At 36.8% G+C, this 25,211-nt stretch overlaps 1 protein-coding gene across 27 annotated transcripts in view; it reads right to left on the bottom strand.

The window, feature by feature from the left end:
• The window catches only part of NRXN1 (neurexin 1), a 1,083,382-nt gene that overhangs the window by 10,171 nt on the left and 1,048,000 nt on the right, over positions 1-25,211 (bottom strand). For 17 of the 27 annotated variants that reach the window (XM_075204069.1, XM_075204083.1, XM_075204060.1 and 14 more), the window contains one exon: positions 10,070-10,160. In XM_075204069.1, coding sequence (XP_075060170.1) covers positions 10,070-10,160 — 91 coding nt within the window. The remainder of the gene's footprint in view (positions 1-10,069; positions 10,161-25,211) is intronic. The other 10 variants (XM_075204087.1, XM_075204059.1, XM_075204081.1 and 7 more) reach the window with 1 other exon arrangement.

Below are 25,211 nucleotides of genomic sequence, written 5' to 3'. Positions count from 1 at the left end.
ATTATAGTTGACTACTAGTAGGGGTTGGGAACTATGCTAGGGGACTAATACAAGGGACTGAAAACTAAACCAACAGATTATTCCTGGGAAGTGCCAACTACTCTAGGTGACTACTAGTACACATTGGGGTTTATTACACTACTATGTTCTGAGTAGTGCCCTATAATTATAGGGGATTAGGAACTATGGCAGGTGATTACTAATAGTGATTGTGAACTATGTTAGGGAACTGCTACTAGGGATGGGGAACTATGCTACAAGACCATTACTAGGGACTAGTTGTTTAATGTGCTCTCAATAACATGTGAGCATAGAAGTGAGCATTGTTGGTATTAGTATTAGTATTTTCTATTGAGCTGAGAATTCCCTAGTGACTATAATCTTGTGGTTTAACTTGTGAACATTTTATATCAATATAACTATAAGAGAACTAAATACCAATAACCCGAAACCTTCCACCTCTAAACAAATATATACTTTGATTAAATATGTTAAAATACATTGCACCGTTGGGCATAAAATAATGGAAACTTTCATATAAATACACTGTATTGTCCCCTCTGAGTGACAAGGCCTCAGCTATCTTTATCCTTTAACCTGAAAATTCTTTTTAAAATCAATGCTGTGGCTTATTCAATAGCTGACATTCTTTGTGTAAGACTTGTAGCTGTTTCTCTGTAGATAACAATTCTATCATTTTATGGATCAAAGTTTTCAGTTTCGCATGGTTTAAGTGAATTACATTTTTTTATCTTCTGTTTTATTATTGTTTGCCTATATTTTAAATGAAGCATAAAGAAGTGTCACTCTGGGCTTATCTAGCCTGCTGTCTAATGCCAAAGCTGTATTTAAGCTTCTGTTTCATTTTATGTTGCTTTTTTTTTTATCATCATAGTTTTCATAATAGAACAAAGGAAAGTTTTTGTATTGCAGCATTAAACATACTCTTTATATATAGTTTAGTTACTATATTATGCATGTGCAGTTCTCATCCAATTCTGGGAATATATTATATACATGGTCCATTTTTATTGCTATGCATATATATATTGCTACAGGATAAACAGCCTTAATATTGCAGACTCGGGAAATACTACTAACATTTTCATGCAAGGCATATATGTTTTAATGCTCAGTCATTTGTCTGAGATAAGTTGCGGAATATATGGAGTAAGAAGAGCTTAGTAGCCTCTTAGGACATGTTGGTTTATTAAGTAATATACATTTCCTGAAGATGTTCTATGTTGATTTTTTACTCTCAATTCCCTTCAAAGCAGTATACTAATAAAAGAATTGGAAAATAAATGTCACGTATTAGATACGTACTTAAAATGTACCCATTCCCTACAAACAGAGGACACAGCTTGTCCGGTGAACACACATTTGTGAGAATGTAGCCTATTAATTAACTCAGAACCAGTGACTTAATTGAGGCATGAGGCTTGGAGTGCCTCGGTAATGTAATTTGTTCCTAGCTGCATAATTATGAATACTGATTTGGCCATGGCTGCTTCCATTATGTGTAAGCAAGTTGTACTCGTTTGCACAGCAAAAGGGCTTTGGGGGGGGGGGGTAACAATTTTACTTTAAGATTATAGCCTGCTTTACATATATATTTATAGATCCACTTTATTGTGCAATCTACATGTATTTATTTTTTATACATAGACATTCAAACTTTAGTATTATCGCCAATTTTATTGTTAGCTACCTGAGTGTTGTGCTGACTCTGTGCCAGGGGGTATTGGGTATACATTTTGTTAAACCCAATGTGCATCAGTATTTGTATTTTTATGGAATAGATATTGCACATTTAGTTTTATATCTAGCAGGTGGCTTACCTTTATTTAAAGTATGCTTTTCCTTAGCATGCTGTGAAGTTTATCTGGCATGGACAATATCATTCCGTTACTATCATTATACAGCAATAATGATCATACGGATGGCTTAGAGGCTATTAAACGCCTTTCAGGCAATAATCACAAGGATACTATTTCAGTGTACAGCACTAGACTTGTAGTTTCAATCCATGCATATAGGATATGGTTGATAATGGTATTGAGAAAGACGTCATACAGAACAACATCAACTGCACTAGCATATGTACATTTAGGTATTGATTTTCTGAAATGACCCAAGATTTTGTATCCAGACTTTAGTTAGCAATGCTATTGCACTCAGTGGAAGAATGTGAACTGGTGTAATAGCCCCGGACATTCAGAGAATGTAATGTTAATGGAGGCTGATGTAATACCATTCACTGTAGCATGTCCGAAAATACAATATGAGAGCGGTATTGTCCTTCTCACTTCAAATTGCATATATATGTTAAAAACAGAAAGTTAATTGTAAGTTTTTCATATTGTAGCTGCAGTGTAACTTTCTTTCATAGTATAAATCTGCCAATGGATCTATCTCCTCCTCAGGTCTGTTGAAGTGCTGGGTAAAGAGGGCATTTGTTAGGGGCTGAGTTTCAATGCTGTTTTTTGGACTAGTCATACTAAGTCATACTTCCCTGCTCTCACAGAATATCTGATATACTCCAGAATTTTGGGGGAATTCTCCTGGACTCCCTGGAGAGTATGCTACCCTCCCAGATCCCGCACCACTTTCTTCGAGAGTGGGTGGGAACATAACTACCTGATTTGGTGCAAACTGCGTCGTCATGGCTCTGCACCGGTCCCTTGGACATCCTCTCCTACACAAAGCCAGCTATGGTGTAAATTATGCATATATATGGGATGCAGCTGTAAGTACTGTATATCTTAGGCCACCATGCAGTTTTGTGGGCATATAAAGGCTTTTATACTAATATACTTGATTTTTGAGTATTTATTTGAGGGTTTTATTTCTTACTTGCATCTTAAGTAACCTGGATTTGTGGCCTCCAGCTCCCCGGCTTGTTCTCTACCCTAGAGTCCTCACTTCTAATCCCCAGCCATATTTCTCCTTCTTATTTGCATACATTGGTAAATTTGGATTTAAACAGAGAATAGAGGGTTATTATAAAGGTAGACGTTTCTGAAAAGTAATAATACTGAAACAATAGTCTAGCATTATGTACATGTAATTAATTAATTGATTAGTTACTTATATAGATATAAATACTAGAAAAAATAACACTAGTACATAGTGATTGGTCAACTTTAAATATAGGGTTTTTGGCTTGTTACAAAAACACTAATCCTATATATTGTACAATGGATATCTCTTCAGTTGCTGTTGGGAGCTATTAGAATGATCATTAGTTACGATCATGACACATCATTTGTTTCATCCTAGGATTAACAATCTAACTCTAAAAAGACCAGAATGCTGTGACTCTAAAGCAGAGACAATAACAATTAAATTGTAATAGGCTTAACTCCTTTTTAAATAATATTACTGCTTCATGTGACCAGCCTTTTCATATAAGGCTGTAATCCACTTATCCTTATTAACAAAAGTCACTGAAAACAAACTACCATGTTTGTCTACTGTATATGTATATTTAAAGTAATGTATCTTGTTATTTGAAAATAGTTTAGATTGTGTTATAGCCATAAACGTGACATAAATTCACTTATGTTAGGTTCAGTTTCTAAACAGGAGCATCAGGTATTAATCAGTTTTCCATTTAAGGCTCATTCACAATATAGCATTTATAGATCCTTATACATTGTGATGTGGAAAACAAATCACAGAAACTAAGATGTTCCTAGTGCTACAAATGGAATATGTTAAGGTCATAGTTGCCTACTCTTCCGAAATGTCTATGGAACTCCTAGACATCAAGCCTGCCTCCGCTGTGCGAGAACGCAATTTGCGCCATAGCACAGTGGCAGGGACTAAAAATTATATTTGCGTCATTGCGCAGGAGGGTGCACGGTGGCTTAGTGGTTAGCACTTCTGCCTAACAGTGCTGGGGTCATGAGTTCAATTCCTGACCATGGCTTTAATTGTGTGGAGTTTGTATGTTCCCCCTATGTTTGCGTGGGTTTCCTCCAGGTGCTCCGGTTTCCTTCCACACTCCAAAAACATACTGGTAGGTTAATTGACTGCTATCAAAATTGATCCTAGTCTGTCTGTCTGTGTGTATGTGTATGTTAGGGAATTTAGACTGTAACCTCCAATGGGCAGGGACTGATGTGAATGAGTTTTCTGTACAGTGCTGCAGAATCAGTGGTGCTATATAAATAAATGCTGATGATGATGATAATGACTGTTGCCGTCCCCACAAACACACACGCACGCAAACACACTAGCCTCTTGATTTGAATGTCCAAATAGTAGGCAAGTATGGTTTAGGTTCTCCAGCTGCAGGAAACATCAGTGGGCCCTATCTTAAACACAAGATTTTGTATATAAATTTGCAATATGTTACAAATACAACAGGTTAGATGTAGACTTTAAGCTTCCTTACTAAGTCCTGCATTGGTTATTTTTTTTAATACACAGATGTAGAACATTTTATTGCACCCGCTGGTACATTGCAACATTTGAAAATGGGTATTAGAACAGTCTGATTTTTGAAGCAATCTAATGCCCTGTTAATGCAGCTTACACCTACTGGAGCATTAAGCATGTCATTTTACAATACACCAGTGGGAGCAATAAAGCTTGCTACATCTGTAAAGCAGCACTTTGATATTTCACTAAGTATGGCCTGGCTTTAATCACACATATCTTCATTTATTTGAAGCAATGCATCATTAAAATCATTACCAAATCAGGATATTTCTACATTGAGCAAAATATTTTTTGTTGCAGTACTAAACGTGAATGTACAAATCTATATTACCACTTTAAAGTCATGTAGGTTAAAATATAAACCTATACCTCTATATTATCAATGTGAAGACCACTATCTTTGCCTTATATGGGGGGAAAGCACTTAGCGGCAATGTAACATCACAGAATTGTCCTCATACCCCATAGAGGTGTGTAGGAAAATACATGATGTTCGGGTATATTAGTGTCCGATAACCAGGGCAGCCAGACATTGCGGTGATGTCCGACTGCTCATCGCTAGGATTTGAATTCCCCTTAGGAGTTGTTTTAAGTAATTATATATATATATATATATATATATATATATATACATATATATATGAGTGCAATACTGAGTACAAGGGCTGTCTGGTTCCTAATAGAGATCAATGATCATTTTGTGTTTTTGACTAACTTGTGGCTTGTTCATGTAGTGTCACGAAAAATGGACATCCATCTGGAGGATCACAACGGCGCCCGTGCGGTTAACATAACAGTCAGTAGATATATTGTATGTAGAACACGTTGCATAAAGATTTTTTAGTAACGTATTGAGAATTCGGAGACAAATAAAGACACTTTCCAAGATTTCCCTTATTTTTTGGATTCACTTATGCTTGGGGTTCACCAGAAGATCCACTGCCATTTATAATGTCCCGTCCAAGCCTAAGGTCTATGGTGAGGGACTGTTGTTATTGTTGTCTATGGATAGCTGTGATGTTCTCCATTAAAACCTAACTTCTAACTTGCCAATAGTGTATATTGTCTCATTATTTTGTGTAACTATATAAGACATACCCATTTAATTTATGTTTCTCCTCTTCCTCTGTCCTCCTAACACTATCGCCATTTCAGCCAGAGGAAACCATAGAAAAGATGCTTTATTCATGTAATTAAAGCAGTATTTAGTATGGGGAATATTTTGGAATGATTTTATATATATATATATATATATATATATATATATACACAAGTTAACTCGTGCATGATACTCATGCATTCTAGTCAAATCAAGCTACTTAAGGTGTTAAAAAGGTTCTTGTCATGCATTTGGGCCTAGCCCAGGCCTCCTCAGGGGAAGAGCGTTACTTCCCGACGCAAGCGCCCTTTTTTAACGTGGTTTTGTCCACATGTCACCACCTCATCATTTTTCTCCATCACCTCATCCTTCATCTTTATCGCCACATCTATCCAGATGTCTATCCAGACACAGGGATCTCTCTCAGCGATCCTGAGTATCCCACTCCTCTCGCTCTGTCACCCCCGGCAACCACCAACTACTCCCAACTGTCACCCCCGGCAACCACCAACCACTCCCAACTGTCACTTCTCCTTCAAGAAATATATATATATTTTTTAAAAATCTTTATAAACACTTTTAACAATTAACAAATTTAATAAACAAATTAAAAACATCTTAGTATACCAAATTTCAGCCCTTTCTGAGTTTTTTCCCCCACACACACTAAGAATTTAGTAGGTCAGTGTATAACGCGCCCAGCAGGTGGCGCTGCAGCTTGTTTTTTTTTCCCACACACAGACTAACACACGCCACTAGGCTTTTATATTATAGATAGATATATATATATATCTATATATAGATATATATATATATATCTATATATATATATAGATATATATATATATATCTATATATATATATATATATATATATATATACTTTTCATTTATTTACTTTCCATTAAGAGTGGAGCTGGAAGCCCAAGTAAGGGTGCATCTGTGAATGGGGAAAGTGGATCACGCATGCGCAATGCATGCAGGGCTGGCTGGCAAAGCGGTAACTCACCTCTTACCGTTGCCAACCGGTATCGGCGGAGGGCTGAGCATCGCTCAACTGCCCCAGCAAATATTTCTAAGTAAATTGCAGCAAAAGGAGATTTTCAATTGTTGCGATAAGCGGAGATAAACATATCATACAGCTTACAGCTATATAGTTCTGCATCACGCTGTCATCGATACACTGACATTTATAGTGAGATAAACACAACTGTTCAGCTTCACCTGTTTATTCTGTTCTGAGAAGTATGAAATAATGATGGGCTTTGTGCAGCATTGTGTCATTTTGGTGTATTGTGGTGCAGGACAGCAGCTTTTAAATCTGACATTATACAGAGGTTTCAGCTCTTTCTGTAGCTAAAGGTCTCCAATCTCATGCTGCTAAAGAGTTTCTGAAAAAAAACTATTATTTGAGCAACAATAATAATAATAATAACAATTATTCTAATGGAACTTTCAGTATTTTAAGTGTGCCTATCTATTACATATAGTGGAGGCAGCCTCTTTGTGGCCTTTATGAGTCGGAAGTTTAACTGTTTCCTAATGCATTGATATGCTGCATTGTCATGAATATTGTTTCAGCAATCACAACGGCTGCATCCACTGGGTTTAGGGTATAGGTACGCTATGATTTAAAGTTAAATGTACGCTAACTTCTTTTACGACCTCATTGCTATAATCATTGAAATATTGGATGTGTGATAGCCTATAAAAGTAATCATTTTACATTTTCCACATCCTTTTCCCCAAATATGCATTATGCAAAACAAATCGATACATTTTGCATTAATTTGCATGAGCTTCGTGTTTTAACATAGACTTCGCTAGAATAGTGTAATTAACCATTTACAACAGCAGTGTCGTGACTGAAGTGTCTAATAACTCAATCATTCTACTCCGAGGTAAATGCACTTTTCGCACAATTTCTACTTTATAGTGGTTTCAAAAAGCATCTTTCAAACAGTGGAAGTGAGATCCCAAGTACGGGCGTTCAGTCCCACGGCACATGCGTGGTGCGGCAGGCTGGGATACACCCACGCGTATGTCTGCAGACTGGCCCGACAAAGGGGTAAGTTAGCCCTTACCACTCCAGCCCAGCATCACCAAGGCAGCTGAGTATTGCTCAGCTGTCTTTGAAAGGTTGGAATGAAAAATTGCGGTGATAGGGGATTTTCTAACTCCGCAATACGCAGCAATAGAACAATCGGTCTTGACGCCACTTTATTTTTTTATTTTATTTTATTGGCATAATAAGGTCCTTCAATTTCAAGTGTATTTTTGCCAAGACGTACCCTATTCATGTGCCCTTCATGTGTGCTCAATCAATAGGTACTACATGTGTATAACTTGATGAGGTTGGAACATGTCTAATGTTATAATAAAGAGGCTAAACAAGTTTCATTAACCATCGCTCACATTGGGTTGTATTCTAGTAAATTAAAAGGGGCATTTTTCACGCACAATGATCCTGTCTCTTTTAGTATTCTCAAAAAACAAAACACACTATTATGCCAAACAGTGTTTTCCAACCAGAGGGTAAGTGTTGAAATAAATGTATTATGATAATCACATTTGATTGTTGAAATTGATTACCCACCATTTAATTGAAGTTGATGCTTAAGCACTTTCGAAATCAGAGATCAGTGCTCAGATCCTCCAGGCATTATGCAATCTACTGCATGAGCCAGCAACATTTAATAAGATTTATGCTTTAAACACCCTCGCCTACTTGATTTTTAAGATCTTGGCTGGCTATAACATTTGATATCATCTTCTTTCATTTATTTTTACGTTTCCCCCTCCTCTAATAGCACTCTTAAAATATCAGTCTTCTGTTTGTAACTTTTACACTTTTATGAGCTTTCTTTATAACTGTTAATAATAAACTAACATATATTTAAGCATTAAGAATAGAATAGTTTGCTGGTCAAGCATTGTTCATTTAGTTTATAAAATACCTGATGAGATTTGGGACTCTTACTAACAATTACAAAGAAGTTATCTCACATTCTAAATGGTAGAGAGCATTATAGATTTCAGGAAACCTAACTGTGGCCACTGTTCCCAATATATTTACGGAGAATTGTGCTATTGTGAGGGAATTATGGTAATTGCCATTAGTTGCGGATGTGGGGGGGGGGGGGGGGTTGATAGATCGGGGCAATTGCCCCCCCTAGCAGCAGAAGCATAACATTTAAAATGTAAAGATGCTGACCAAAGGGGGTGGGGCCAACCAGGTCTCACCAATCAGACTGAAGGGGGTGTGACTATTCAAATTGCCCCCCCCCTTAAAAAAAAATCTAGGTCCACCTCTGACTGTCATATTGTGTGCATTGTGTTTAATATTACAACGTAATTGTATTTTTGTGAAACTTGGTGAAGATACATTAAATTACATATATTTACTAACCTGCTGTGCGGTGGTCCGCTGTTCCAGCAGATCCCCCAAAGGTTTTCAATGGTCCAGTGCTGCACTTCTCTCTCCTACTACCGCTTCATAGACTCAAACAAGCAGCTGTGTTGTCGATGCCCCGCCTTCATGACCTTCCCACTTATAAGAATGAGAGACTCATGAGGGGAGTGGCATCATCACTTGCCCAGTCTGTTTGAAACTTGCTTGCCTTAGAGGCAAGCAATGCAGCGCTGGACCGTAGGAGCTTTTGGGGAACCTGCCGAAACAGGACGATCACAGCACCAAAGCTAAATAAAACTGTGTATTTTATTGTATCTTAGTCAATTCCACCTAAAATTAAATTTTATATGTTTGGTGAAGTTATCTTATATTATTAGATATATTAAATTATTACTACTATCATTATTATTCTGTATATAGATATTCTTCTATGGCAAAAAAAAATAATCATATCATCAGGGCCCGCAGCAATTCAAATAGTATATTTAAAAATAAAACAAGTAGCCAATGCATGGCCTAAGACTATACTCTATCAGTTATTATAATAAGTTATCATAATTTATTGTAACTCACATCCACCAATCAGATAATGTACCTTGCCCAATATTGGTGGTTTCCAAACTATTTTTATTCAATGCCAAACCTTCGTATCGTCTTACTTGTGATGAGTCTTTGCATTTAGCACACGTAAAAATATTGTTAGAAACAAACCCATAATCATAAACAAAATGCAAATACACTAACATTCTAAATGTGGATTGCATATCTTGACTGTTTATTATAAATGTAAACTAAAATACAATTCACATACCAGCTGCTTTCCTAAATGACAACACATTTTGCTCTTATATCACCCACTGCATGGCTTGGAATCATTGTCCTAATCTCAGACAACTATTAGAATGTTAGCTTGGATGTAGAGTAATATAAAAATGAAACTAAGTGCCCATTGAAGTTGATTAATACGGGTTATAGTACAAATATAGTTTGCTCAAATCATTTTTCATTTTAAACTACTTTATTTCAATTCTGCTCCCATATGTAATATAGTGAGCACGCACTCATATATGAAACAGAATAAAGAAAAAAGTAATATAAAAGTTGACTAACCTAACCCACCTGAGCTTGGCTCACATGGATCAATATCTTCATCGTCCTCACTTGGACATTCAGCCGAGGCAACCAAGAGGTCATCCGAATTCTGAAAGAAAATGAGATTTAAGATAGAAATTATATATTTCACTATGTTCCAACTTCAGTCAACAGTGTCTACGTAATCAAATCTTTTCAGCACAAAATCAATACACAGACTCCAAATTATGGAGCAAAACATTACTGTATGTAAATACTTTTAACACAAACATTTTCATGACACTTTAATGACACTTTATAAGAATACACTTGGTTCCTGGACAATAATGCACTCTAATATGCTCTCTATGTTGTATACAATAGGATGAAATCATCTGATTGGTAGAAGAACCAAAGTAATGATTAGTAGTTATCAAAGTACACTAGAATAGTACATTTTGGAAGAGTTCAAACACAATATTTTGATATATTTGTCAATGGAGGACTGGCAACTATTATTCTTGTGGGAAAATACAAGTAACTGACCAATAAAACAATATCATCCCACCTGTAACATAATAATAACATCAATTATTAAGAAGTAATCATCGTCATCATCATCATCATCAGCAGCTATTTATATAGCGCCACTATTTCCGCAGCGCTGTACAGAGAACTCACTCACATCAGTCCCTGCCCCATTGGAGCTTACAGTCTAAATTCCCTAACATACACACAAACAAAGAGAGAGAGAGAGAGAGAGAGAGAGAGAGAGAGAGAGAGAGCGAGAGAGAGAAACTGGGTTCAATTTGATAGCAGCCAATTAACCCACTAGTATGTTTTTTGGAGTGTGGGAGGAAACCGGAGCACCCGGAGGAAACCCACACAAACATGGGGAGAACATATAAACTCCACACAGATAAGGACATGGCTGGGGATCAAATTCATGACCACAGTGCTGTCAAGCAGAAGTTCTATCCACTAAGCCACTGTGCTGCCCAAGCAATGCAGAGGTACAGTATTAAACTATGAAGAGTAAATATGTTTGGGACCAAGTCTCGGTAAAAAGATTAGCAGCAGTATATGTGCTGTATAGATTAACTGTACACTGCTGAGTGCACCAGTTACAGCACCAAAGGAAGCTATTGCCAGCTTCATCTATACAAAAGACCAGCAATTGCCCTCATGTCATCACTGCTAGCTCTGTCCTAATATTAAGAGATAAATCTCTAAAGGCAGATTATGATTGAGTACTGAAAAAACATAAAGGGTCTCATTTACAGATAAGAGTAAGTCCAGAAATAAGGTGTAGTTTTGCACCTTAGCCAACGCATGTTGCAGTGGGACAAATGTAAAACGTTTGGACAGGTTTTGAGTTGAGAAGGAGGAACATCGTAGCTCAGTTCTAAATTTTAGTGTAAAAATAAAGCAGACCAGAATTTGTGCGCTACATAAAGGCAGCCAGCATTTTCCCTGCATGTAAAAACAAATGCACCCCTTGCATTACAACATGGCTTGTTCAGGGGCAAATTTTACTGGTTTTGCTCCTAACTCTAAGTGGTGCCTACACTGACTACTTGAATAGCTTTAAAACCTATGATGAAAAACAATTATACATTGCATAGGTATATAACACATTTCTAGTATAACTTAACGAGGGTCGGGATATCATCCTTAATTAGACTTGCAATGTGGATTTAAAACTGGTGCCTGGAAGATTGAGTATATTCAGAACCTATAAGATACATAAGTTAGACTAATTAATGTACTTTTCAATTAGTTAATCATTACTGCAATAATCCATATGTTACAAAGCTAGTTATATCTATCAATAGGCTTTACTTCAACATGTCACTATCACCTCCACGACACAGCTCAAATATTTTTATGCAAATCTGCACTGGCGTCAAATGCGTGAAATCTGAGTTCCTCAAACCTGACTCCGGTATCTTCAGGCTAATGTCACATCCAATTTAATTAGTGCGAATAAAAAGGGAATAATTTAATAGTTATACACGCTAGGTTTAAAAAAAAATATGGCAACATTGAAGAATCAAGTTTTCTTTGGGCTAATGATTGACACATGTAGAGCAGCATCAATTTTTACATAGGACAAAGACTTTTTTTTTGTCAATTTCCCTGAACAGGTAAAATCATTTCCTTTTTCTAGTAGAGTGACATTCTGAAGAATGACAAACAGACCTTGCTTAAGAAAACAAGGAATCATTCAAATACACCAAGAGCCTTTATATTACAAAGCCAATTTTTACTCTCTATTTTTATTTCATCAACACTGTCTTAATAAAATATATAATCCAGAGAACTGCACATTCAAACTTCTATTATAAATATTTAAGTATATCAGAAGCCCTCTCCACATTCCTCGGTTTTAAAGAACAAATGCAGCCAAGCAATTCAGATGCTATTTTTTTTTATGACACACACACACAGTGACTGCAATGTCTTTATAGAACCTAATTTAACTATAATATAATAAGTCACATGCAATCACAATTATATCACAAAGTTAAAAGATGAACTGAAGATAAATCATCTCATGTTGCATTCACTATATTAACAGCTAAATAGACATTTTTATTTTTTTTGTTAACTGAGAACATTACCACTCAAAATTAGGTCACAGCTACAGCAGTAAGTTCTATGATACCAAATATTCCCACGTAAAGTGATGAATTTTGAAAATGAGGAAATATAATAAACCCATTAAGTATTTTTGTGCCAAGCTGTACAATAGTGAATACAAATGGAGGGCTAGGACGGCAGGGATTCAGAGGCAGCAGACTATTTCCATGCCGAATAATAACAATTCTGTACTGTGTCCTGATTAATATTTTGGAACAGTTTTTGATTCCATGGCCGATTTCTTTGACTATTGGACTATTGGCTACCGTGCTTGCTTGGGAATACTGGGGACCATGTTTTCCTTGACTTCGAGCACCACACCTAAAATCATACATGTCAACTTTTAAGATTTACATGGGGTAGGAGGAGGGAGTGGTGACATTGTCGCGTCACTGTAGCCCTGCCCCCACTATAGAATGCCGAAATTCACGGCATTGAATGGAGGGGCGGAACTTAATGACTGCGATTAAGCCCCACCCGCTCCATTCACAGCCGTGAATTTCGGAAAATGCGGGAACTCTGCCTACTCTTCCGGGAGTCTGTGAGGACTCCCTGAAATTCGGTAGCCTCCCGGGAATTTCGGGAGAGTAGGCAAGTATGAAAAAAATATATTAAATTTATTTCAAAATTGCTCTTGTTTTTCCCCACACTGTTCTTGGTATTTCCAGACTTATTACCAGGTTTCTGGATAAAATATCCAACACCTATATTTTTATATAGATAAGTAGTGTATGGGGCTGGAACCCTAGCAATGAGGACGGAAAGGGGAGAGCTCAGTTAAACTTGCCTGAGAGTGAAAAAAGTAAATGGATCTTGTAACCATATCAAAGGAGTCTTATTAAATTTTATGTAACATTTATGCATTATTTTACACAATGCAATGCCTATAAAGCACTAACATTTTTATTAATAGTATTATTAACTTGTATTGTGTATTAGCATATTCCACAAAACTATATAATCAGATGCAAATCGTAGCCATTGTGATATCAATACAGTGAAATAAATTGAAAGAGAAGGTGAGAGGACCCTACTTGCCATCAATAAGTTTGTCTTTATTAGCTTACAGAATATAAAAAATACAATAATCACCAAAAAGTGCCAGGTAAAGTGTTGGGACTTTCCTCATCACTGTATACTTCTATGGAACAACGACCTATAAATTTCTCAATTTATTTGTCTTTGAAGTTTAATATAAAGTATAACAGCTCTTCAAAAGCCTCTACTCTAGGGATGAAAGCTTTGTCCGAGAGAACTAGATTGACGGAGTGTATTAGGTAAGGGTGGCAGTGCTTTCTGCATTACAGTATCAGCAATACTAAGAAAACCGTTGAGCCAAATGGGTTTGCCGAAATTATATATGTCAATCAGCCTGCAGTCATAAAACATTACATTGCAAAATGTGCCTTTCACACCTTTTAAGATTACAGCTTGCACACAGTTTTACTGTATTTGAAAGAATTTTCACACGCGAATGAGTAGAACAACAATTGTTTCATTTGATTTTAGCTTGAATATATGTATTTATTCTGATGTTTAAACCTTTCAGGCAACTGTTATTTCCTGCTGTTTTTTACACATTGCTAACTCCATAAATATATGAAGTTACTATGTTTGATCTCTTCCTATATGGAATTCTTCTCAATCATCTGTCCCAATCTAAATGCCAAAGCAAGATGCCAAAGATTAATCTTCTCTAACTATTTCCCATCTACCACACCACTTTTTAAATCTCTACACTGGCTCCCCATAGCCTCCAAAACCCATTTCAAAGGACTCATCCTTACCCTAAGGCTGGGTTCACACTATACAAAATTTCTCCCCATGCGATATTCTTAACGATTTTACTAACGACTAAAAAGAAAACAGTTTTGATGAGCCTGACAGTTCATGTGTACACATTAATCACATTTTACACAATTTACCTTCACCTGTCATAACCATCAGCTGAAAAGATCCTGACTCTGCACACTCCATAGAGATTAATGGACACTGTCGGTCCTGAGTGCATACACACTGCAGGATTGGAACGACCTTGAACGACATTTTTAGTCTGGTTTAAAAATCGAATGAAACGATACGATGAGCTTTGGAATGATAATCGCTCTTCATTGCAGTGTACACATTAATGCGATATCGGGTTGAACGGTTGTTAATCGTGTAATTGGTCCGATATTTGACTGAAAACCCTGTAGTATGTACCCAGCCTAAGCCCTCAACAATATTTATATCTAAAACCTCATCTCAAAATACTTTACCTCATTCCCTCTTAGATATACCTCTGACTCACCCCTCATCACCTCTCTAATTACCACCTCTTACTGTCACCAACCAATCTTCTCTGTCTGCCTATGGAATTCTCTACCACAACTGTCCTACCCTAGCCTGCAAGCCTTTAAATGCAGATATCAGCAGGCAAGGAAGAGGAAGCAGGCAATAAAAGCCTACATTTCTGCCTACAGCGGGGCCCATTTTTTAGAAAGTTTGCCCTTTTATGTAATTAGGCAGACTAGATTTATACAGTCATGGCCAAAAGTTTTAAGAATGACACAAGTTTTGTTTTTCACAAGTTTGCTGCTTCAGTGTTTTTAGACCTTTTTGTCAGATGTTGCTATGGTATACTGAAGTAAAATTACAAGCATTTCATAATAGTCAAAGGCTTTTATTGACAATTACATTAAGTTTATGTAAAGAGTCAATATTTGCAGTGTTGACCCTTCATTTTGAAGACCTCTGCAAGTCACCCTGGCATGCTGTCAATCAGCTTCTGGGCCACATACTGACTGATGGCCTCCCATTCTTGTCTAATCAATGCTTGGAGTTTGTCAGAATTTGTGTTTTTTTGTTTGTCCATCCGTCTCTTGAGGATTGACCACACATTCTCAATGGTCTGGGAAATTTCCTGGCTATGGACCCAAAACTTTGATGTTTTGATCCCCGAGCCACCTAGTTATCACTTTTGCCTTATGACAAGGTGCTCCATCATACTGGAATAGGCATTGTTCGTCACCAAACTGTTCTTGGATAGTTGGGAGAAGTTTCTCTTGGAGGATGTTTTGGTACCATTCTTTATTCATGGCTGTGAGCCCACTCCCTTAGCTGAGAAGCAACCCCACACATGAATGGTCTCAGGATGCTTTACAGTTGGCATGACACAGGACTGATGGTATTGCTCACCCTTCCTTCTCCAGACAAGCATTTTTCTAGATGCCCCAAACAATCTGAAAGTAGATTCATCAGAAAAAATTACTTTACCCCAGTCCTCAGCAGTCCAATATCTTTTGCAGAATATCAGTCTGTTCCTGATATTTTTCCTGGAGACAAATGGCTTCTTGCTGGCCTTCTTGATACCAGGACATCCTCCAAAACTCTTCACCTCACTGTGAGTGAAGATGCACTCACACCTGCCTGCTGCCATTCCTGAGCAAGCTCTGCACTGATGGTACCCCGATTCCGCAGCTGAATCAACTTTAGGAGACAGTCCTGGCACTTGCTGGAAGTTCTTGGGCAACCTAAAGCCTTCTTCACACCTATTGAACCTCTCTCCTTGAAGTTGTTGATGGTCCGATAAATGGTTGATTTAGGTGCAATCTTACTAGCAGCAATATCCTTACCTGTGAAGCCCTTTTTTTGCAAAGCAATGATGACTGCACGTGCTTCCTTGCAGATAATCATGGTTAACAGAGGGAGATCAATGATTTCATGCACCACCCTCTTTTTAAAGCTTCCAGTCTGTTATTCTAATTCAATCAGCATGACAGAGTGATCCCCAGCCATGTCCTCGTCATCACTCTCACCTGTGTTAACAAGAGAATCACTGACCTGATGTCAGCTGGTCCTTTTGTGGCAGGGCTGAATTACATTGGAAATGTTGTTTTGGGGTAAAGTTCATTGTCGTGTCATAGAGGGACTTAATTAATTGCAATTCATCTGATCGCTCTTCATGACATTCTGGAGTATATGCAAATTACCATCATAAAAACTGAGGCAACAGACTTTCTGAAAAATAATATTTGTGCCATTCTCAAAACTTTTGGCCATGACTACATATTATTATTATAAATCTTGGAAAATAGAAATAATAATAGGATTACAGTTTGCATTTGTGTTCAAATAGGACAAACTGTCAATACACAACTGCAACAGTTTGAGTGTAAAAGTTTCAATATAAAACTAAAGCTATCAAATATTTGTGTGCTACATGACAAAGAAACCAATATTTTCCTTACATGCAAAATAGAAAACTAATTTGCACCCATTGCATTGCAACATGGTTTGTCCAGGAGAAAATTTTGCTCCTTTTTTTACCTTGCTCTCCTTAATGACTCAGGCCCAGTATGCGTCCCTTGATGAATCAGGCCCATAGTGTGAGCAAATCAGCTCCTACAGCTGCCAAATCGAAGCACTTATCTTTGTCATTCTAAGCATTGGTTTTTAATAGTGCCTTTCTTAACATATTGATGCAAACATAAGTTATATAAAGTCTAAAATGATTATTCAAATCTTTTGTTTTCAGAGATATATAATTTGGTTTTTCAAAAACCTATTAATGCAGTAACAGAAAATGAAAAGATACTAATGAAAATCGGAATCTTGCCTTGTTACTATAATTATATCTAACTATATAATACAATAAATACAAAAAGACTGTTCTGAAAATGGTTTCATTGTTAAAAAAAAATGACATGTATTGCAGTTCTTCCACAACCAGACAATTAGTGAGGATTATGTGCAGTATTGCATAACAACCAATAATTTGTTTGCTTTCATTTTCTAAGCTGCGCTATAAAAATGACAGCTACAATCTGATTGGTTACGAAGATCAGCACCATAGTTTTTCTGTGCACTAGTTTCCATAAATGTCTCTAATTGAGTTTACATGATATTAAAAGATAACCTTGAAAAACTAGAATTGATTATACTATACTATCCTATCCTATCCTATACTAAAGTATACTTTACTATACTGACCAACATAACATAATATCTTTATTCAACATACATTGGGTACATATCAACCCTATTCCCTTTTATTAATAGAATACAAAATTCACCAAAGAGAAATTTGGATTCTATGTTGTTTCTGGAAATGGTTGTGCTAAAGGTTACTAATAATGCTCCTCTTTGTGGATCTTACCGAAATGCAATTTCATCGAGAATTGCAAGCAATTTTACCATACAATATAATGTACATGTCACAGCTACAGCCAATGATTAAGATAAGATACAATCATAGTTTCTAGAAGTGGTGCTAATTGGGGAGCCATGTGACCGGAATGCTGCTATGAAGCACATGCCATCATTAGATTCCAATATAGATACAACAAAAGGGGAGATGTTGCCCATAGCAACCAATAAGATGTCAGATATAATTTTCTAGAATCCATTAGATTAGTAATGGGCAACCTGAGACACTTCAGGGGCCATATGAGACACCTATCTGTACTAACATATCAGCAGGCATGTTAAACAAGTGTTACAAGCTATAACAAACAAAACTGACAGCAAAGCAGGAATGAGCTGAGGGACGCAGCATGTGGCCCTAGGGCCACCTGTTGCTTATAACTACACTAGATAAATGATAGCTAGAATATAATTGGTTACTATGGACAACACCCCCACTTTTCCTTTTAGAATGTTTACTAAATCTACCCCTTATTCTATGTTTGAAATAAAGGTACATTTCAGAAAAAAAAGAAGTTAAATCTAGTTATCCCATCTATAAACAAGGATCAAAATTATAATAAACATCAAAAATTTGCATGTCGTTAATTTACACAAATGATCTGATCATGTTTCATAAAATAAAACTATTTTATTTGATACAGTTTCTATATGTTACAGTATGGCCTTCTCACTTGTTTCTATCACTTTTATTCCATGCCTGTTAACTTCCATCAAACACTTTCAATACAACCTAGTTTTAAAGTCAGAAAATAGGTCATCAGCACCTCATTAAAGTGAGATTTAAATAGCCATGTGGTAAAGTACAATTTGTAATCTGATATTATTTTTCCACATTTTCCATAATGCAGGACAAGGTGACTAGTACATATTAAGTGATATGTACTAGTCACATTGTCACAACAGGTTCCCAATTATTGTAGAATTGGTGAACAAAATTACAATTCTAATGGATCTTGATCTTGCCTACTGCATGTACAGTGAAGATTAATATCACATGCCAAGTATTACTGTGTGCTGTTTCAACACCTAGACATCAGATCACTGTTTTCTTATGATCAGAGTAATGCCTGACTGCTGAAGATATGGCAGCCCATTCATTAAATGACCTACTGCACAGGATAAGATAAATACCATGTTCCACAATGGGATCCTCCTGTCCTTGGTAATTTAAAAAAACATGTATGTAGCTCCTTTCTAGAGAGGCAGGAACTAGCAGGGCCGATGCCACCTTTAGATTAACCCAGGTAGATGCCTAATGTGTCAATGTTTGTGAGCAACTAAAACTCTGAGGGCATCATGCAGAGGTGGACGCAGTTTCCTCTTAAAACGCAAACAGAAGTTGTATCCCAAAAAAAGTACAACTCCGTTCTGCACAAGATCTGCGTCTCTCATCCACCCTCATTACATCCTCCCATTCCCGGTTACAGGACTTTTTTCGGGCTGCACCCACTCTATGGAATTCTCTCCCTCTTACAATAATACTCTCCTCTGGTCTACAAACTTTCAAGCATTCTCTGAAAACCTACCTCTTCAGACAAGCTTATAATATTCCTCAACTGCCCTCTTAACCTCACTACCTTACTCTATTACCACCCGTTACACAATGACCAACATTGTTGTGTGACAGGATCATCTAGCCTATGAGTCACTTTTACCTTTGCAGCCTGGCTGGGCCGAAATGCAAAATGTAGACTTAGCCTTAGCCTTTATGTGTCAAACTCCCATTGTCCCATAGATTGTAAGCTTGCGAGCAGGGCCTTCTCAACTCTGTCTGTTTTACCCAGTTTGTTTATTAGTTTACTATGTTTGTCCCCAATTGTAAAGCGCTACGGAATATATTGGCGCTATATAAATAAATGATGATGATGATGATGAAGTACACATCTTACACGGGTATGTTGAGCACGCCCACAAGTTTCCCATATTTCTGCTATAACTATGTGCTTTCATACTGAATTCTAAATAATTTAATACAATAGAAGCTCCCGAGGCTGTCATGGAAGTTGGGGGCCACCAAAATGCCAACCTCCAGCCCAAGCCTAACACCCAACCCCCACCCTCTGATATTCATAGATAATTGTATACATTATTTAAATAAAAATGACTTTATTTGTATTGCTTTAAATACTTTTCATGTTAGATAAAATATACTACTCTATCCAATCAAATATACCTTAACATATATTATTCTTTTATTGCTTGTGTATTTTCGCTTGTGCATTACATTTTTCTTTTTTAACTTCACTTTGCACCACTTTTTTTTTGTTCATGATTCTTAAGGTTTTCTTTCTGTTCTTAAATATACCAATCTTTACAAAACCGGAGCAGCACTTGATAAATGTGTGGGTTGCTGTGGAACGTGCTTGCACTGTGCACCGCAGTGCTTTTCAATTTCATACTTACCGAAAAAGTAACTTCATTAAGTTGGAAGTTCAAAGACGTCAAAGCTGCAATCCGTACAGTTTGCCTCAGACACATTTTTTCTTTTCTTTGAAGCTGCAGTTTAAAATCTCTTGAGCTCTGTTTTTTTTGGAATATTCATTTTTTTTTTCTTATTCCCGATACACAGAGTTATAAATATATGCTTCCTGTTATACAATGCTATTGTATGCCAAGCACTGATACCGGAGTTAAGAGCCAAACAAGTAGGATACAACAATGGCATCTGTCATCTTTAGAAATGTGAAAAATGAAAAGGCTAACAACTTGAGAACAATGCTACAGCTACAACATCACAGTGTACGAGATTTATATTAAATAGCCCAAAGTACAAGTTGCTATTGTTAAAGTATTGACTAGTTTAAACATTCACAGTTATACACATAAAAGTTTAAGAATTGAACAACAATTTATAGCTAATATCACAGGGGGAAGCCTTTTTTACTACGTACATCAGACTTCTTGTTTCTAAGCAGTCTGCAGGACACAAAAGACAGCATCCTAAAGCCTAACTGGGGTTACAATGGAAGATAGTTGTTACTCAGAAAAGGCTGAATACCACGTTTGCTTTAAAGTAGGTTTTATTTAAATTTTATCATAAATGTTCATCAAACATATGTGATGATGTCTCATTATCTAGAGAATCTTATATGTCAGTGTATCTGCATTTAAAGTGCATCTCTTGCCTATACACAGAAGGCAGCCACCTTGTCAGCCAAACAAAATTCATCTCACAAAATTCGTGAGAATGCAGCTTATCAATACTCCAGGGAACCTATGACATCATTGATGCACTGAAAACAAGTTCACGAAATAACTTTAGTGAACCATTTTATTATATTTTGATCACTGGATTACACCATTCTATTGCTTTCTATGAATGCTATTTCATGTTATCAAACAGCATGGCTAAACATGGCATCACTTAACATTTATAGAGAAAGAATCACTCCAATTCCCTCCAAGTATCATCTGTACAAATTTGTGATGGAAACCTCCCAACTGTCTCAATTTAGTTGGCTTAGCCTCGATTTGACATATTTGCCCCGCGGATCGGAAAGTTGGGAGATAGGGACTTAAAATGGACACAAGTGTGTTTGTATCTGGTAGGGAATTTAGACTGTAAGCGCCAATGGGGCAGGGACTGGTGTGACTGTCAAATATTCTCTTTATAAAGCTTAATGCATAATATGATGGTACTATATAAATAAACCATAATAATAGTAACAATATGCCCCATTCTCTGCTGCCATGCATAGCAGAGCGGTGGTGAATGGGTGCCATGTGCGACTGCCACTGGTGTGCGTGGCAACAAAGGGGTGTTTGGAGGGACAGGGAAAGGGGCAGGCTAATGCTTCAAAAGCTCTTGGCAAGACTCGTGGGTGTGGCCTCGCCCCATGTGACATGCACACGCCCCATTCACAGCATGACAACGTCCCTGATTCGATTCAAGATACTACGAATTCGAAAGCTATGATTGAGTGCATTTTAACTGCTTGTTTATTATTATTGTTTAAGAATACTAGAAGGCAAAGATGTGGAACAGCGATGAAACGAGGGGTAACTTGCTGCCAAAGCAATTCTGCTGCCCAAGGGCCCGGTCTATGTGGTTTCTTCCAAATCCGGGCCTGGTAAGATGTGCAGTTTTTTAAATGTTACATATGTTTCATAAGCACTGAATTTTTTACTATATAAAAATGGTGACAATCTATGTATAGATGAAGCCAATCACTACAAAATGTGATAAGTGCAACAACATATGATCAAGGAAAAGATTTAATATGTTTAAAGGTAAAACCTGAGCCTTGAAAGGATATATTTCATTAAAATGTCAAACAAAGATTATTATTTGTACCATACACTGATTGTATCCTGCATTTGTCAAACAGATCTTGAATAACGAAAAATCCTATAGATAAAGTTCAACACTGTCTTGATATTTGTAGAGCTAATTATGCCAGAGGCTAATGTTCTATCTCTGATCTTGAGCAACACATATCACAAGTGACATCTGCCTTATCAGCAACGAATGTACGAAATGCCAAGCTAAATTTCAATACCTGGTTGTGTTACATATCATATATATTATGTTCTCCATATGGGGGGCAGCATGGTGGCTAAGGCCTTATCTGTGTGGAGTTTGTATGTTCTCTCCGTGTTTGCGTGGGTTTCCTTGCACACTCCAAAAACATACTGGTAGGTTAATTGGCTGCTAACAAAATTGACCCCAGTCTGTGTGTCTATCTGTGTGTGTGTGTTAGGGAGTTTAGACTGTAACCCCCAATGGGGCAGGAACTGATGTGAGTGAGTTCTCTGTACAGTGCTGCGGAATTAGTGGCGCTATATAAATAAATGGTGATGATGATGATGATGAATCTGATGATAATTTTATGATACTAATGGTCACTATAATACCACCATTTTTTTATTGCAAAAAATATCTTTAGTGTTTGTTTTACCTTGGGCACTGCCAGTCCTGTACTGCATAACCAGCTCTACCAGCAGAGCCCAAGGAAAAAGCCCTTGGTGCTCCGGCGAGGAGCCGCTTTAGGAAAATAGTGTCCTAGTTGGTTGTACGACACATGATAAAAAACTAAACAGCTCGTACAGGTCTATATTGACTCATGCAGAGCTGGTTCAGGGCCTGCCAACAAGGATATTTGCCTTAGATCCTCAGTTTTCAAAGCCAATAGCATTGTTCCACATTATCTTAACTGTATATGTGTTTGGAGTTTTTATATGAATCATTGCTATGATTTTATTTTATTATATTCCTGTTTATATCAAGCTGATTGTTGTGGGCCCCATTGGTTCCTAGTTGTAAACCAACTATACTTTTATGCTGTGGTAATAAAAAGGTACAGCATATTATGTTAGGTAGTACCGGATAAACATAAATAAATATAGCTACTTTATATTAAACTGGATAGAAAATAATTCTAATAATGTTAACCTCTCTGCACATTAAACATCTTGCGAGTATAGATTATGTCACAAACTGTGTATAAATCCAATTATTTGTTTCAGAAACAATTCCTTTATCATTTATGTTACTTTTAGTACCTTTCTCTCTCTCTCTCTTTTTTTTTCCTTTTTGCTGATTTCAAATACCAGCAAAGGAGAGGGATAAGACAAATTGAACAGCATTCTAACTGATTAAAAAGAGTGATGCCCCTGTCAGATGAGCAGAGCATGTAATTGCAAAAGTTCCTCACTGTTTTCACAAAGTCAACTTGATAAATACCTATGTAGGGTTCTTTTGTTTGTGTTTTTTTAAGTATAGGTCTGTGTGCAGTTAATGAGTCTGCTTAGAGTTGCAAAATCAGCCAATTGAACACTGGCCACAAAGATAGAACATTAGGGAGTAGATTTACTAAATCATTTCTAAAATCAAATTTGAGGTGTTGACCATAGCAACCAATCAGATTCTAGCTAATATTTATCTAGTACAATCTAGATAGCTAGAATCTAATTGGTTGCTATGGGGCAACACTTCCAATTTTCCTTTTCCGAAATTTTAGTAAATGTACCCCTAGGTATCCCAAAATATCCCAAAACCATATGGACTTATGCTGAGAAATAAATTAATTGAGATCCATTCATACTAATTTACAGTTTAGCAACTAGTTTTGAAGGTAATTATTCTGAGAAGCTAAATAAATCAGTTTGGGATAACAAGTACTCTATCTCTAAGCTGATTTCTATTTATGATTTTTTGGGGGATAACTAATGTTCTATACGGAATATACACGCTGTATGGTTGCACTGCAATCATATCAAATGCACACTACATATTCAGTATGTACTAGATTATAATATGCAAGTATACAACATGATTCTGAACGGTTAGCAACACTGCAAGCTTTTTACATTCGTGGATAATTGGTTGGTAAATTCTAATTATATTACATGTATATAACATCTAACTACCTACAGAATTTCTGAGCAACATTATTTCAATGTGACCTAAAAACATTTTTAATTTTATGGCCCGTTATATTAGTAACTCTGCTCCTAACACCATACAATTGAAATTTGTATTCGCTAGGGTAGCAGAAAAAAAAAAAGCCTTGCAATGGCCGATTGCCAAAAATTAGCCAAATGAGCTTCATGTCAAGATTTTTCTTCATTAAGTAACTCAGAGAGATTTATCTCTCAGATTCAAAGACATTAGGGACTATTAGCATATAGCAAGTAGTAATGATGACAGTAACCAGTTTTCCCTTTCACACTGCAAGACTTTAAATTTGACTTTGTGCTGTATATGTAAAAATGTGCACAAATGAAAATGTTATACAGTATATGTTAACAAATATGTATGTATGCATCCTATATTATGCCGTAATACACAATCCTAGATTTTCTTTTTAAAAGTCTGGCTCTTAATGCTTGCTTATTGCCGTCTATATGACACAGTTATTTTTTGCACAGCTGTGTAATGTCATGGTACTGTCTATGGTTATAGATCCTAGTGAAGTTTCAAGTTATCGCAGTTTCAAACAATATTAATTCTACTCAACAAGAATTCTGGTGATGACATCAAGATACTGCAATGAGGTCTAAATAGTGTAACTTAGACAATCCTACAGCTTTTACTAGTGCTGTAAAGAACAACCTTAAATTGAACTGGGTGAAGGAAATCCATGGGTGAACCACAAGGACGAGACAACAGCAGGACAAACCGGGCTGAACAGATCATCCTAAGACTGGACGTGAGCATCACGAGATTGGCTCACATCTCATCCTGGCATAACTCCATGACTGGCAAAACTTGCTTGGCCAGGTACAACCAGCTGCTGCCAAGTCCCTAGAGATAAGCATTGCGATGAGGCCAGTGATTTCCTATGTGGGAGAAAGGGCGAGAGGAGCTTTACACCCATCTATGGTGCTACAATGAGGTCTGAAATATTAA

This window comes from Mixophyes fleayi, chromosome 3, assembly GCF_038048845.1.
Source record: "Mixophyes fleayi isolate aMixFle1 chromosome 3, aMixFle1.hap1, whole genome shotgun sequence".
Lineage (NCBI taxonomy): Eukaryota > Metazoa > Chordata > Amphibia > Anura > Limnodynastidae > Mixophyes > Mixophyes fleayi.
The sequence above is the reverse complement of the archived record's forward strand: the minus strand, read 5'-3'. Positions and strand labels throughout refer to the sequence as shown.